The sequence below is a fragment of the Microcaecilia unicolor genome, chromosome 9, assembly GCF_901765095.1.
Source record: "Microcaecilia unicolor chromosome 9, aMicUni1.1, whole genome shotgun sequence".
Lineage (NCBI taxonomy): Eukaryota > Metazoa > Chordata > Amphibia > Gymnophiona > Siphonopidae > Microcaecilia > Microcaecilia unicolor.
In genome coordinates this window covers 110,151,598-110,168,529 of record NC_044039.1, presented here as the reverse complement: position 1 = coordinate 110,168,529, position 16,932 = coordinate 110,151,598, and the positions used below count along the sequence as shown (strand labels likewise).

General features: G+C 47.5%; 1 protein-coding gene across 1 annotated transcript in view; it reads right to left on the bottom strand.

Moving 5' to 3' along the window:
• The window catches only part of LOC115478094, a 129,651-nt gene that overhangs the window by 89,453 nt on the left and 23,266 nt on the right, over nucleotides 1-16,932 (bottom strand). The window contains exon 2 of the mRNA XM_030215328.1: nucleotides 2,569-2,690. Within this exon, the coding sequence (XP_030071188.1) occupies nucleotides 2,569-2,690 (122 nt within the window). The remainder of the gene's footprint in view (nucleotides 1-2,568; nucleotides 2,691-16,932) is intronic.

Below are 16,932 nucleotides of genomic sequence, written 5' to 3'. Positions count from 1 at the left end.
CCCTTTGTGTCCCTGTTCTTATGCTTCACTGCATGCCCACCATCTCCCCTCTGTTTCTGTATACAGCTTCTCCCTTCCTTCCTCCCCCACACCAATGTGTCTCCCTTTTCACCAACTTTACCCCATCCAGCTTCACTCCCTCTTTTCCAGCATCTGGCTCATCTGCCCTCCTTTCCACTGTATTATTCAACTCCCTCTTCCTTCATCCCCTTTGGTTCAGCATCTCTTTCCCTTCTACAGGTCCAGCACATCTCTCCCTTCCCTCCAGTCCCCTCCTGTGGGTCAAGCACATTTCTCCATTCCCTCCAGCCAACCTCCTACAGGTTGAGCCCCCGCCCCCTCAACCACAGGTCCAGCACCGCTCTCCCTTCCCGCCAGCGGGTCCAGCACCCGTCTTCTTTCCAGAACGCCTACTGTGGGTCCACAGCACCTCTCCCTTCCCTCAGGTCTGCTCCAGGGCCTTCCCTCTGCTGGGTCCTGCTTTCTGATGCGATCCTGAAAACCTGACTGGCAAGGAGATACTCCAGGACTGACCTGGGAAACACTAAAGGTACCGCAGCAGTGGGGGAAGGGGGGAGGGAGGAGGGACACAGATGTCAGACCAGCAGAAGGGGTAATTGCAGGTTTTTTTTAAACTGCTGAAGCAAGGCTTTTTGCCATTCCTGCAGGGCAGTACATAAATACATAAGCATCGCCATGCTGGGACAGACCAAGGGTCCATCGAGCCCAGCACCCTGTCACTGACAGCGGCCAAAAGAACGAGCAATTTGTCCCGCCCATCCTAGAAATACTCTATTATTCCCTCATCCATTCAATAACATTCTATGGCTTTTTCCTCCAGGAAGCCGTCCAACCCTTTTTTGAAGTCCGCTAACTGCCTTAACCACCTTTTCCGGCAGCGAATTCCAGAGTTTAACTACGCGTTAAGTGTAGAAAAATTTCCTACGATTCGTTTTAAATTTACCACACTGCAGCTTCATCACATGCCCCCTTGTCCTAGTATTTATGGAAAGCGTAAACAGACGCTCCACATCGACCCGTTCCATTCCACTTATAGACCCTCTATCATATCTCCCCTCAGCCGCCTTTTCTCCAAGCTGAAGAGCCCCAGCCTCTTCAGCCTATCCTGATAGGGAAGTTGTCCCATCCCCTGTATCATCTTTGTCGCCCTTCTCTGCAAAAATGTTTTGCTCCTACATCTGCAGTAAATGCTCCAAAATGTTTTTGTTAACGCAGATTTACCAGGTCCCCCCATCTACTGTAGCCTACAACTGGTCCCACACTTAGCAGCATGGATTTTATCAGGCTGTCAATACAGAAAACATATCACACCAATGGGGCTTAGAATCCCAACACTGGATTTTAAACACCTACGTGGTCAGGACCTTAATACTTCTCTAGATGCTTATCCCTGTTTTAATTCCACCCACTCTTAGATCTTTGGTTGGGGGGAGGGGGAAAGGAATGTAATATTTCCTTGAAGTCCGATCTACCAAAGTGGCAAAATTTCAAGAACGTGTAGCCAATACTTCTCAGAGTTCTGTCCCTTTGGAATCTGAATTGCCTATTTTAAAAAGAGTACTAAGTATATGTCCATTCTTTTGTGTTGGATAGATTTAGGGACATAGTTATCAATGTGGACTACTGTTAGTGCTACTTTACCACTAACTTGTGTTATTTTAGCACAGGTCCCATTTTATGCAATGAGACCTAGTTACTAATAACTGAGGTTAACAGTAAAATAAATTTTAAATGGTAGCCCATGTTGATAACTCTCCCCTTATATTTTTATTTTATTCATTGTGAGTTAAATACCTACTGTATCTACATTTGTATTTATTAATATTTCTACTGAACTGATGCCAGGACACTCGGGGCATGACTGGTATTTAACTGAGGTTCAAACTATTTTTATTGGTGATCAAGTGAAAACAAACCAAATATAAAAATATGAAAACATAACACCAGCTTATGCTTAAACCTCAAGGGGTATTGTTGAGGAGAGTTTCTATATGAAGAAGGGGAAGGGAGTTGGGAATAACAGAGTTTAAATGATATGCATTCATAAAAAAAACTTCTTTGTATGGAATTTGAAGGGTATTCATATGCATAATGTTGTTTCATGGGTAGGTTTAAGGGGTTATTGGTGGAGGCAGTGAGGGGGGGAAGGGAGGGAGGAAAGGGGGTTAAATTGCTGCAACAGTATAGATATTGACCAGCTCTGTGTTGTTAATGTACAAGATGTTCTGTTTATGATATGCATAATGGGCTGTGTTATATATTGTGTGAAAAATTAATACAAACAGTTTAAATATAAATGGTAACTTTTGCCCTAAACAAACTTCGTTTTCAAGTGGACCCTGAAGGCAAAGGGAGATAAAGTGATCTCCCCAGGATCAGAGTCAGCAGCAGAAGAGATGTTTGAAGTCATGTCTTCTGATTTGTGGTCCACTGTTTTAACCACTAGGACGTTTCTCCTTCAAATACAGTCTCCCAGGGGCTGCCATTTTATTGTATTGCATTTTAAAGTTATATAAGAAAAAAGTAGCAACCCCCCAATTATGTTACTTTTTCAATTGCTCGATGTTCTGACTCTAGCACTGCATCCATGGGCATACAACTCCGAAGATCCTCTGCTATGTTTTGAAGTATCACATCATTGTTTTCCCACAAGTATTCATCGAAGTCATCTACAGCAAGAGACAAAAACAAAGATATTTTAAAGACAAGATGTACATCCTGCAGTCCCAGTGAATTTGAGTAAAAAACTTGGAGGGGGTGTAACATAGCAGCACTATAGGAAATCTGGATTCATAACTCTGGAGGAGGTGGGGCATATATTATAGCCAACATCTTTACCTTACCCAAAGCTTTAGACAGTTCAAAAAGACAATATTTCCACTTCCCCCCCCCCCCCCAAAAAAAAAAAGTGTTACATAAATTGCTAACCCCCCTCCCCCCCCCCCACATGCAAGTTACATGATTAAAAATGGAGTGCATGCAACCTGCAGCAAGAAGCAGAATTTTAAATTAAGCACACCAATAGACTCAGCCTGTGTGACTTGGACACCTTGCTAAAAAGAAAAGAAGAGGAGGTGAGGGGGAGAGGTAGCGGGCCTGGGGATAGGAAGGGAAGGTAGTATTAGATAGCACCTTCATGCATCTATATATGTATACATTTTTATGCATATTGTCCATTTCGAGTTGTGTATTGTTTTCTGTTGGAAACCTAATAAAAATGAGTTCAACATAAAAATGGAGTGGAGTGGAGGAGTAGCCTAGCGGTTAGTGCAGTGGACTTTGATCCCGGGGAACTGGGTTTGATTCCCACTGCAGCTCCTTGTGACTCTGGGCAAGTCACTTAACCCTCCATTACCCCAGGTACAAGTAAGTACCTGTATATACTATGTAAACCGCTTTCAATGTAGTTGCAAAAAACACAGAAAGGCGGTATATTAAGTCCCATTCCCTTAAACAGAAAAGGTTGTAACAGCCTCCTGAATCAAAAGTAGGAAAAACTCCATCCTGATTTCTGGAGGCAGAGAATTTGAGTATTTAACTGCCTAATATGACAAAGAAGAATTAAAATGACCCTGAAACTGAACATTTTTTACTGGAAAAAAAATGAAAAAGCATTTCTTGTATGAGGGCATCTTGCAGTGAGGAAAGGAGAGAGCAATCCTTTCTATATATGGAGTATTAAAAAAAGAAAAAAGCTGTTTGGCCACTGTATTTAGGAGAATTTGCAAGCAAGTAAAAGATCTTTCAGTAAAAGGTTGCAGTAATCCAGGAAGAACAAACAATTGTCTGAGCTTGTGGCTTCCAAGTCTGTGCTGAGGAGCCATTACCCAGGTGGGGTTTCAGAGTATCTGCAATAACGTACGAGACTGATGTGTGCAATAGAAACATTCATTGTGAATATTCTGAAAAAAACTCAGCTGGCTGGTTGTCCCTTTAACAGAAAGTGACAGCTTATTTCTTTACAATGAAATGGAAATAAATTCTGATAAACAGGATTGTTTTACATATACACTCACACTCTACATACATAAATTATGCCGGTAAAAGTCATTACCTATACTGGGGAATTTAAGGGACATATCTATACGAGTCATGTAAATAATGTGACAAGTCAAAAACACACACACAGGTTGTATAATCAGCGATATACAAAAATAAGTGCATAAAAATTGACATACTGTGTCAGACCAGCATCCTGCTTCCAGCAGTGGCCAATCTAGGTCACAAGCACCTGGCGGAATTCTGTTGAACAGTCAGGGCAGACACCCCAGACCAAAAAGGAACTAAACCACCCCAAAAGGGCAGCAGGAGCAGAGAGAAGACAACGCTACCACCTCCAGGCATGAGGACACGTTCCATCACCAGAGAGAAACTCACTCCATGGCGAAAACAGAAGGAAGACACAACCCAGCCAGAGTCCTCCTCGAAGTTTCCAAAGGGGAGCTGTGAGCAAACCCTAGACCAGCAGCAAAAAAAAAAAAATAAAAAGTTGCTGCATGTCCAGCTTGCAAGAAGGAAGCCCAACACGCCAGAAATGCGAGGCTCAACCCATTGCCAAGGAGACACTAAATTCGAGAAATAAAAACAGAGGCAGGGTCCCTGTCCAGAGATGGAATGAGGCTTGCTGTATAGCAATAGAAGAGATTGTTGTCGACAGCTGCAGCTCAGCTTGCATAGCAACGAAGAAGGCAGGCCTAAACCAGAAGATCCACGCAGGGTCTCCAGAGATGCAACAAGGTGTGATACCTACCGGTTCAAGGAATGACATCAAGAGACTGAGGTAGGGCCTCCGTCAGTGCTTGCTCCAAAGACGGAGCGAGCCCCCCCCCCCCCCCACCAATCTCCAGAAAAACTGAGCAAAGCTCAACCTCCAGGAAAGCTGCAAGCTCTGACCAGATAGTCAAAGGGGACAACGACCAAATCACCAGAACTAAGGGGAACAGTGAATCCGCCAGACTTCGCATGCTGGAGAAGTGCCAATCTGCCACTAACAAAGCCAACCGGCACAGCCGGAACAACCAAAGGGCCCCAGGAGAAAGAAAAAGGCCATACTCTATGTGCAAAGATGGCACAATGTCCAAGTCACAACGGACTAACTGAACTGAAACCATGCTTCTCCACAAAGAGGTGTCCAAACAAATGAGTCACTGAAGTAGACAGAGAGAGAGCTGTCATGCTCTCCCAAAGAAAAAGGTAGCACTCCGCCTAGAAAGAAAGGCCCAAAATATCCCCCAGGTCGGAGGGGAACAGGGAGCATGCAGCCGAGGGGTGCTCAGCACCAGAACCCAGCCAAAAGGGGAAACAGAGACAAAAATCAGAGAGCTCCCAGAGATGATGGAAACAAAACATCATAGGCGGAGACAAGGAAAAAAAAACAGCATCAATACACACTCCAACCTGCAACCAACAGTGGGAAGAAACAGCAGGGTGCTTCCAAAAGGAGGAAAGGTCAAAGACACCAGCGCCCACGAGAATCGCTAAGCCAGCCGCAGCACCAAGAAGAGAAGGAAGAGAGAGCCAGTCGAAGACAGTTCTGATTACTTGCATCTTAGCAAAAAGTGTTTGTCTGCACATACAAACACTAAATCAAGCCGCAAGGTAAAGCACCCCCACCAAAGCTGCGCTTCCCAGGAGGGACACTCACCACCATGCCTGGTTGAAGAGTACCTTGAACTGCTCCAGCAAAAACATCAAGCCAACAGCCTGCGGAACCTCTGGCGGGAAAGCGAGTATCAAATCACAGGGTTCCGAAGTCCAAAGTACAGACCACGGAAAGAAGTAAAGCCCAGCATAGTGACAAGAACCTCGTTGCCAAAAAGAAAGGAAAATGCTCCGGTCTGAGAAAGCAGAAAAGGAAAGCAGCGGGTAGACCCTGGGCATGCTTCCCCTTGCAATGTGCGCCCCAGCCTTTCAGACTGGTATCTGTCACCACTAGGCACCAATCGGGGAGCGCCAGCAGCATTCCTCGCCGCAGCATGCTGTCTGAGAGCCACCACTCCATGCTGAGTCGGGCAACAGGGAGCCAAGAGAGTCTGCATTGGTAATCCTGAGATACTGGAGACCATCTTTGGAGTAGAGCATACTGTAGAGGTCTCAGGTGCACTCTCGCCCAGGGCACCAGTTCCATGTTGGCCATCATCGATCCAAGCAGCTGGACAATGTCCCACGCTCGCTGGCGGGGCATCCTCAGGAGCAGACGGACCTCATTCTGAAACTTGCACCGCCTTTGCTCGGGTAGGTACACATACCCCGAGGCTGTGTCAAACCTGGCCCCCAAATATTCTAGAGACTGCGAGGGGGTCAGGTGACTTTTGGCCAAATTGACGACCCAGCCCAGAGATTGAAGTACTGAGACCACTCTGGCTGTTACATGCCGACTCTCTGCAGCAGAGTTTACTTGAATGAGCCAGTCGTCCAGGTACGGGTGAACCCGAATACCCTCTCGCCTTAGAAAGGCAGCTACTACCACCATAACCTTTGAAAAGGTGCGGGGAGCTGTGGCGAGGCCAAAAGGCAAGGCCCAGAACTGGAAATGCTTTCCCATCACCGCAAACCTCAGAAACTTCTGGTGCGGGGGCCAAATTGGAACGTGCAAGTAAGCTTCTTTCAGGTCCAGAGACGTGAGAAACTCTCCTGGCTGTACCGCCGCAATGACGGAGCGCAGGGTTTCCATGTGAAAATGCCGCACTCTCAGGGACTTGTTTAATTCTTTTAAGTCCAGAATAGGGCGAAAAGACCCTCCTTTTTGCAGCCGCAGCCGTGTTCGGCGGGAGGTACCGGGGACACGGCCCCTATCTGAATCAGACCTTGTACAGTCTCCTCTACCGCCGCCCGTTTAGCAGCAGAACCGCATCAGGACTCCACAAACACGTCTCTTACAGGGGCGTCGAATTCTATTCTGTAATCGTCTCTGATCAGGTCCAAGACCCACTGATCTGAGAAAATGTTGGCCCACTCCTCGGCAAAAAGGGAAAGACGTCCTCCAATGACAAGACTCGAGGAGAGGGCCGGTGCACCATCATTGAGAGGGTCGCCTCTGAACTCCAGGGCTTGAGCCAGCGGCTGCGGAACGTTTGTCCGAGCAAAAGGAGTTCCTCTGCTGAAAACGGGCACGAGAAGTGAACCCAGCAGAACGCCCCGGGCGGTACCTTCGAGCTTCACGGAAGCGAGATCTGTAAGAGGAGTGGACCGCCGCACCCTTAGAGGAAGGCCGAGGCCTATCTTCAGGCAAGCACTGCGGTTTAGCCTCACCCAGGCCCTTCACAATTTTCTCCAACTCCTCACCAAAACAGAAGGCCTTGAAAGGGCAACTTCACCAACCTTTGCTTAGAGGCCATGTCCGCCGCCCAATGCCGTAGCCAAAGAAGACGGCGAGCGGCCACTGCTACTGCCATGTGTTTAGCTGAAGCTCTGACAATATCATAAAGGGCGTCAGCAAGAAAGGACAAGGCCGACTCCATCCGTGGAGCCACATCTGAAAAGGGCTCCGCTCCATCACCGGGCTGTTCCACTGCCTGTTGCAATCAAGCCAGGCAGGCTCTAGCAGCATAACAACTGCATGCAGACGCCCAAATAGTGAGACCTGCAATTTCAAAGGACCGTTTAAGTGCTGATTCCAGTCTACGGTCCTGAATATCCTTCAGGGCAACACCTCCTTCAACAGGGAGGGTAGTTCTCTGTCACAGCTGTGATTAGGGCATCCACTTTAGGCATAGCAAAGCGAGCCATATGCTCCTCACTCAGAGGGTATAATTGCCCCATAGCCCTGGAAACTTTCAAAGGTCCCTCGGGGTCAGCCCATTGAGCCGAAATAAGCTCTTGGATGGAGTCATGCAAAGGAAAGGCTCGAGCAGGCTTTTTGGTACTAGCCATCCTAGGATTCAGAGAAGGCTGTGCCACTGGCAGGGTCCTCAATAGAGAGCCTGCAGGGCATCAGAAATAAGCGCTGGCAGCTCATCACGGTGGAAAATCCTCATCGCGGAGGGATTGTCCAGATCCCGAGTCACTTCTGCACCAGACTCTGGCTCCTCAGACCATGAAGGCCTGCCAGAGTCCTCCGAATCCTCGCAGCCCGACCACAGGGGGGAAAATGGAGGTGCAGCACTCTCTGAAGGGGAATGAGCCCTTCTGCGCTTCATATTCTGCCAATTATCAGGGAATAACTCCTCAGAGGGCATACCCAGGCTAGAATCCACCGGGGGGGGGGGGGGGGCATTAGAAGAGGCCCATGCCAGGCTTTGTGGGAGAGCTCTCTTAAGCATGTATGCTTTATGCATTAAGAAGACAAAATCAGGGGAGAAAAACTCACCCTGGGCACCCGGATCTCTGCCGGGGCTAGTAGCTCCCATATCAGCCTCACTCCGAGGCCTCTCCCCGGGCTCAGGACTCTCCGTCTCAGCGGAGGTCGTGCCATGTGGTAAATTCAAAATGGCACTCGCTGCCAGCTCAGAGCGCGAAGAATCAGCGCTCGCCATGCTCGGGCCGGCTCTAAAGTCTATACAGCACGATTTACAGAGCCCCGCTGCTGATCTGCGCTTGCCACACTTGGAACAGCGATTTACTGTCTCCGCAGCCATCGCCGAAAACGGCAGTAAAATTAAAAATGGCAGTTCGCGCCAAAATCTCCCCGATCGCGGGCCCACCCCGGAGGAGTCAGAAAACACTCTTACCTCACTGGACCGAGTATCACAGCTCCGGTCCCACAGAAAAAGGCAAGGAAAAGCCTCTGTTCCAGCGTCTAAGCGCTTTTTTTTTTTTTTTTTTAACGCTGTGAGACAAGCAGAGATAAATAGGACTCCGGAGGCTCAGGTGAGTGGGAAAGGCAGGGAAAGGGCGAACCTATGTGCCTGCATCCACTGTTGGTGGGGAAGGACAGGGAAAGCTAAGCAATGTGTCCACATCCACGGAGGTATGGGTAAGGCAGGGAAAGGGCAAACCTATGTGCCTTTAAAGTGAAGCTGCTATAGCCTCCAACACCCCTGCTAACAACTGGCAAAAGCACAGGAGCAACCTCCAGGCAGATTTTAGATGGAGCTCTAAGAAGCTGCAGCCACTCTGCTAGGGGAGATAGAGAATACTGAAGAGGCAGTGGAGCAAGCTGGTATGAGGCATTGAAAAAAGTGTGCTCTCTATCTCCCTCTGCTGGTTGATGGACACAACCCATCTGTAACGGCTGCATCTGCTTGATGACAAGGAAGCCAGATTTTTTTTAAAGCATACAACACCTCGGGGGGGGGGGGGGGGGGGGGGGGGGAGGGGAGGGGAGGGGATAAGAATCCCCCCAAACAACTACATGGAGATAGCTTACCTTACAAGCAGAAGGGACCAAGCCATACTTGTAACCAGATACAGGGCAATTAAAAGGTGCTCCATACCACTGAGAACCATCGCTGTGAAACAAAGGTCACCAGGCAAGTTAGGGGAGGGAACCAGAACTGGATATCCCCTAGCTAGAAGAGGAGCAGCCCAGGAGCACTAAGTATCACAAACAACCCAAAACTGGGTTACCAGCATACATCTGGCTCCACTATTTTCCAACCAAAAGAAGCTAAGATGGGAACTAACAGCCACCCCAAGAGAATCTGCACAGTAGTCTATCCATCATCCGCTAGGACAGAGGAAATACTGAGCACTCCAGGCTGCATGATACACTTAAGGGGCAAAGTGCTTGGAACTATTTCTTTTCTCCATCTCCTCCTGCTGGTGGATGGACATAATCCATTGGTCTGGACTGGTCCAGCATTGATGGACAAGGAATTATATTTCCACTAGTGAGGTTTTCAAACAGGACTGTACTGAGGGGCGGATGGTTAAAAGCCCCGCGCGGTTCCAAAGAATGCTCTAAAAAAAATATATATATATAGTGCTGAAACAGCGTGGGGCTTTACCGCCCCTATGATCAGAGATAACAGCATGCAAATTTATGCATGCTATTATCTCTGATAATAGGGTAAAGTGCTCTGAGCTGGCGTAGGGTTTGCCACATGCAGCACGCCAATGTTTGGCATGTTGGCCATTGATCATTCAGGAGGAATATGTTTGGCGTGCATCTGCATGCTGCGAGTGTGTTTCACAAGCTCAGAGGCTCTGATCATGGGGCGGTAATAAACGTGGGTACTATTATGGCACCAATAGCCTCTAGCGCCTGTGTTTGCTTCTGATCATTGGCCCATGAGTTGTTACAGCCTGTGTAACTCTCCCCACCCACTTCAGTCAATGAGAGGAGATGGGAGACAGAAATATTTGTGCCCTGTATGGCCACACAACCGTTGGTAGAGTATTGGTTCACAAGACATAAGCAATGTTCAAGAAGGTAGTTTTTAGAAAGAACAAATGTACAAATAGGAATTGAGATGTCCACATCAGGATGGCTCCAGTTACACTACTATTTTAGAACAGGATGTGCCAACAGTGAGCCTGTTCTAAAATACTTTGAGGAATGGCTATTTATGTTCAGGTTAAATGTGGCTGCAACATCAATTTTAGAACCATAACATCTAAACAATAGGAATACAAGTACATAACTATATATATATATATAGACACACTATGAAACAGCAACACACAAATGTACGTGCTGGAACATATACATGTTATGTTGGCCATTTGAGAAACACACATGTATTTTTCCAGATACTGTCACAGAGCCTTTATACTTTGCCAGTGTCACTTTGGGGAAGGGGGAAGACATAAGTGGACAATAACCACTGGGTGATTAGGAGGGCTACCTTCTCTAATCTCTCCAGTAAAGCAGTGCTCAACACAAGCAACTGTCTGAAACCTAGACATTCCGGGTTGCAGGTGTAAATCCAGACACACATTGATCTGTGTGGGCACAGATCCGCATTTCCACTTCCAAAATGGAATACATGTTTATTTGTAGGCCTACATTAGTCCCACCCAAAACACACCCAGACCACGCCCCCCTTGCCATATGCACATTCTTGAGTTTCAATCATGTGTATCTTGGCTTTATTAAAATCAGGACAGACGCATATGGAACACGTGTCTAAATGTTAGCTTATGCATATCAAAAACATGAATATTGCTTCTAAAATTAAGCAGCTTAGTGGTAGCTACTAAATGTATAAACCCTCACCCATTAAGTTTTAGTAGCACTATCTGAATAGTGCTGGGGTGGATGGTGAGAGTTCTGCGATGACTATCACCATCCCTATAGTCAGGCAGTTATGTTTATTCAGTATTGCCACTTCATTGAACATATGTAAAGCTTTTAATATGCTACAGCAGGCATTAAGGTTGGCCACAAGTTTTAAATACCGACCTACATAATATCTGAAATGTTACCCATTCACATTTCAAAAGCAAGATACTCTCATCAACACAACTCCTCAAAACACAAAAGAATGACATGGCTCAGAAGCCATAATAGCACTCTTTGCTCACTGATTACTAACACCAGTACAAGGAGAGCCTTTGGGAAGTAGCAAACCCTGCAACTGCCTATTTTATTTATAGTCCACTTTATCTTAATTCTTTTTTTTTTTTTTTTTTTTTTTTAAAGGAGTTTATTAAATTGAAACAGAACATACAAATAGAACTGTAAATATACAGCACGTGTTCCAAGTACAGATAACATTTTCTGCTTAACAAACCCACTATATATGTCCCCCCCTCCCCCTCCCAGTCTCTTAAAGAGTTAGCAAGGCAGGGTCAGGCTGCGCCAACCATTCTGTGTAAGGGTCCCAAACCTGATGGTAGGGGATCAGACGACCCAAATGTGTTGCAGTCAGCTTAGACATCAACTGAATGTAGTCCAGTTTCCTTAAGATTGCCCGTAACCCCGGTAAGGTCTGCTGTTTCCAGGCTGCTGCCAGCACCAATTTGCTGGCTACCAATAACTGTGTAGCCAAGTGAAACCCATGTTTTTTGCTTCCTTGAGGCCGCACATGTAAAAGGCAATGTTCAATTTTCATGGGAAAAACACTTTTAGTTATGCTATTAATCAATCAATTTCACAACTCTGGTCCACTATTGTTGAGCCTGTGGACAAGCCCACCAAATGTGCGCCATATCCCCTTCCATTCCACACTGACGCCAGCAGAGGGGAGACCCCCCTTTAAACATTTTGGCTAGTCTCTGTGGGGTGTAGTACCAGCAATATAATATTTTGTAGCCATTTTCTACCAGAGCATTAGAAACTGACACCTTGAGCAGGGATGCAACACTCTCTCCCACATGTCATATTCATAGGAGCCCCCTAATATGCTTTCCCACTTGTGTGTATAGTGTAGAATGGGTCGTGATTGTAGCAGGCGTGCCTTGTATAGTCTAGATATCCCGCCTCTACCACCTCCACTAGCCATTGCCCGCTCTAATTGTGTGTCTCCTCTAAGCACAACTCATCTTTGGCTCGACGCAAGAGGAAATCCCTTAGTTGGAGGTATTGGAAAGCATTGGAGGCTGGGATCCCATATTCCTCTTGCATTTCCTCAAGGGTAAGAAGTTCCCCATCTTCCCACAACTGTCCCAACTCCCATAAACCCTTCTGCTCCCAATTCCTAAAACAAATCTGTGGCTCCTGGTCCAAACCCGGGCGCACAGCGAATCGTCATATGTAGGAAGTGTGTGCACCCCCTAAAAAAACTGGTGCGCACCCTAATCCAAGTTATGAGTGGCCACCGAACCAGTGGGGGAACCTCTTTTATCATCTCTTTCAGCGCTCGGTCAGGCAACCAGGGTATAGCTTTTAAGGGGTGTGAATCACACCAGCACTGCTCCATCGCTGTCCACACCTTCACTTTTCCCCGATTGCCACTCCGTTAATATGCGAAGGTGGACCGCTTTGTAATAAAGCAAAAATGACAGTACCCCCATGCCCCCCTGTGCCCGTGGCTGATGCATTACTGGCCTATGCACCCGTGGAGGCCTCCTCTTCCAGATGAAGGAGAAGATCCGCCGTTGCAACCCTTTAAAAAAATTTTCAGGTAGTGGGATGGGAAGTGCCATAAACAGATATAGTAGTTTAGGCAGTAGGATCATCTTAACTGCACTGATCTGACCCATCCATGAGATCGATAAGCCCTCCTATCTATCCAGCTCCAATAGAAGCTCGCGTACTTTTGCTGGGAAGTTCGCCGCATATAGGTCCTCCAGACGCTTTGTGAGGTTTATTCCCAGATATTTAATACATTTAGGAGCCCATCTATAGGGGAAACTGACTCGTAACTCCTCTACCAGGTTTGCTGGAAGCGTAATATTTAATGATTCTGATTTGTCCATGTTAATCTTGAACCCAGCTACCCAGCCATAGTCCCGAAGGGCCGCCCCAATGATTGGGAGTGATGTCTTAGGATTCATCAGTGTGAGGAGGATGTCGTCTGCAAATAAGATCCTAGTCTCAGTGATTCCCAGCCTTAAGCCTCCTATGTCCGGGTGAGATCTAATGTAAGCTGCCAATGGTTCAACTGCTAAGGCGAAGAGCAGAGGGGACAAGGCACAGCCTTGCCTCGTTCCTCGTTTCAGCGAGAATGTAGGTGATTAGCTCCCATTAACCCGAACCGAAGCTGTGGGTGTCCTATACAATAGGGAAAGCCAGTGCAAAAAAGCCCCCGAGATACCCACCTTCAGGGTTGCGAATAGGAATGGCCAATGCAACCTATCGAACGCTTTTTCCGCGTCCAGGGAGATTATACAAAGTGGAAGCTTTTTTATATGGGCGTATTGAATAAGATGAAGCGTCCTACGAATATCATCAAACGTTTGGTGTTCTCTCACGAACCCCGCCTGATCCTCATGAACTAGTTGCGGTAGGTACTGCTGTAGGCAAGCCGCTAAAATTGCTGTAAAAATTTTGTAGTCGACCCCCAATAGAGAGATCGGCCTGTATGAGGTGCAGAGCTGAGGATCTTTGCCCGGTTTGGGCAGGACTATAATATTCGCCAAGTGCCAAGACCCAGGAAGTGATTCCCTCTCTCCCAGATCATTAAATACCCTCAGCAACAGGGGGGCCACGAGGGCGCCAAAGGTTTTATAAAACTTATTCATAAACCCATCGGGTCCCGGGGCTTTACTAGGCGCTAACTCTTTAATTGCCTGTAGGACTTCTTCCAGCTCAATGGGTCTAGAAAGCCTGTCTTGTGCACCCTCTGTGAGAATAGGCATCATAACCCTATCCAAAAATACTCCAATCTCGACCTCCTCCGGGTGAATGTCAGGGGTATAGAGCTTTTCATAGTAGCATTTGAAAAGTGCCTGTATGGTCTCCAGGTCTGTTATGCTATCCCCTCTATCATCTCTTAATTGGGTGACATGTGTTCTGTTTGCCTGTTTTAATTTATGCGCCAAGAGCCTGCTCGCCTTGTTGCCAAACTCAAAATGAGTCTGGCGTACCCTCTGCAACTGCTCGGAAATATCCGCCAATTGAAGTTCCCGGAGTTCCTGTCGAATTTTATGGGCTTGATCTAGTAAGGTTTGTGATGGGCCTCCAGGGCCCCGCTGACTTAATTTCTCCACCTGTACTAATCGCCTGCGCCCAGCTATTTCCGCCTCTGTTCTTTCTCGTCGGATATGAGCTTTTAAAGCAATGAAGTGTCCCCTCATAACTGCCTTGAAGCCTTCCCACAGCACCCCTGGGGAACTTCTCAGTTATCATTAAATTGGATATATTCTTTAATAAGCCTTTCAAATTAGAGCACATGGATCATCTCAGCCAGCAATGCATCATCTAAACGCCACTGTGGGGTGAATTTACGCTCCACTGGGGCCCTCAGAACAAGAATAACTGGGCTATGATCCGACCACGTTCGCGGCTCTACACGCTGGTCCCGAACGGTGTTTAGATTAGTATCTCCAAGCCAAAAATCAATACAAGATAAAGAGTTGTGAACCTGAGAAAAATACGTATAAGCTCAGAGTTGGATGGGCCTGCCTCCATATGTCACTCAGGTGCCACTTAGCTAAAAAAGCTTGGAGTACCTCTCGTCCCCGTCGAGCATATTGTATTGACGGGGAGGAGTTGTCCAGTTGCGGATTTGGGGTGATGTTAAAATCCCCGCCTAGCACGTGTCCTTCCCCATGTAACAATAGTATTTGATCCAATTGATGAAAAAAATCCCCCTGGTCCTCGTTAGGCCCATATACATTGACTATGGTGTACTTTTGTGTTCCCAAGAGCATCATCAATAGAAAACGGCCCCCTTTATCCCTGATAACCTTTTGAAACTGCCATGGGCGGGAATCATTGAACGCTATCATAACCCCCTTGCTTTTAGAGCCTGAAGACTGATGCATAAAAAATATGGGGGTACTGACGATGTCTGCATAGCCTCTCGTATTGCTTTTTTAAATGAGCCTCCTGAATCAGGGCGATATCAACTTTCAAGCGAGTCAGCTCCCTGAACAGGAGCTGACGCTTCATAGGCACATTCAGGCCTCTGACATTCAGGAGCGCTAATGTTATATCCTGCATCTCATCTCCCCCCTTGGTCGCCTAGCTCCCCTCTCAGCCTGCCCATGACCCTCTTCACCCTCGCCTTCTATGCTGCTATTCACTCCCCTACCCCTTATCCTCCCCACCCCCATTCCCACCCTCCCTCCCACCTCCCCCCAACCTTACATTGATCCTTCCTCATACGGGAAGAAGTATCACTGAGAGGAAGTAACTTACCCCTCCACTCACCATGCTATTAACAGTGTATAACTTATGAACAGGTCTCCCTTTAACAACCATCAAGTCAAAACAAACTTTTATCTAACAATACTGTAGATCTGTTGCCACTGCACTTGCCGCAGGCCACTACCTGGCTCATGTAGACATAACATTTACCCCCCTTACCCACAGTCAAGTAAGCTGGCCAGCCGATTGGTGGCGTTGCAGCCTCTTTTGTCCTTTGCCCACTTGCTGCCATTTCGAATGAGGCTTCTGGACCTTGTTCCTGTGGGCTCTCTTGGAAGGTTCCATACGCGCTTCCTATTGCGCCTCCGGTAATATTGCTCGAGCTTCGGCAAGCGTTCTCGCCTGATGCATGCGGCCTTCTTTGTAAAATACCAGGGCGAAGGGATGCTTCCAGCGATATCTAATGCCAAGCTCTTGTAGCCTCCTTGTTACTGGTTTCAACTCTGCTTGGCGTTTTAAAGTGGCAGCCGCCAGGTCTTGGTAGATCTCTACAGGATACGTGTCCCACTTAAAGCTTTGGAGGCGCCTTGCAGCCTGGAACACCCTTTCTTTGAGCTTATAGTCCTGAAAACAGGCAATAATGTCCTTGGGCAGGTTATTTCTGGCTGGGCCCAATGCTCTGTGGGAGCGTTCCAAACAGACTGTAGTAGCCTCTAGCGGGGTGTCCACCTCCTTCAGGATAGCACTCACCACTTGTTAGACCACCGCTTCGCAGTTAGCATATTCTGGAGTTTCGGGTAAACCCCTGAAGCGTAAATTGTGGCGTCGACTTCTGTTTTCTAAATCCTCCATCTTGTCCGCCAGTTGTTGTTGGCCCAGCCGGACATCCGCTACCGCCCGATCTAGGGACCAGAGTGCCTCTGAGTGCTCTTCCACACGAAATTCCACCTCTTCTATTCGGCCCCCTAGTTCTTTAATTTCGCCACATAGGTCAGATCCTAGCGTCTCCAGCTCTGCCCGGACCACCTTTACATCCGCCCAAATTTCTTGTAGCCATTCTTTGAGTTCTGCCAGGGGATCCGCTGCTGTTTGCTCTTGCCCGAAAAGGCACGGGCTTTTTTGAGATGCTTCATCCGCCACTGAACAGGGGTGCGCGGGCGGGTGTTCTGCTCCCGCCACGCGGTTCACCGCCATCCCGCCTGTAAAGCCGAAATGGCTTAAATCCGCTTCCGTGGACATCACCATTCGGGTCACCGACTTTTAAGCAATCTGAGGGAGCCTGAGTTTTACAGCAGTGGCCCTGCTAGCGGGAGACCTCTCTAAGCCACCATCTT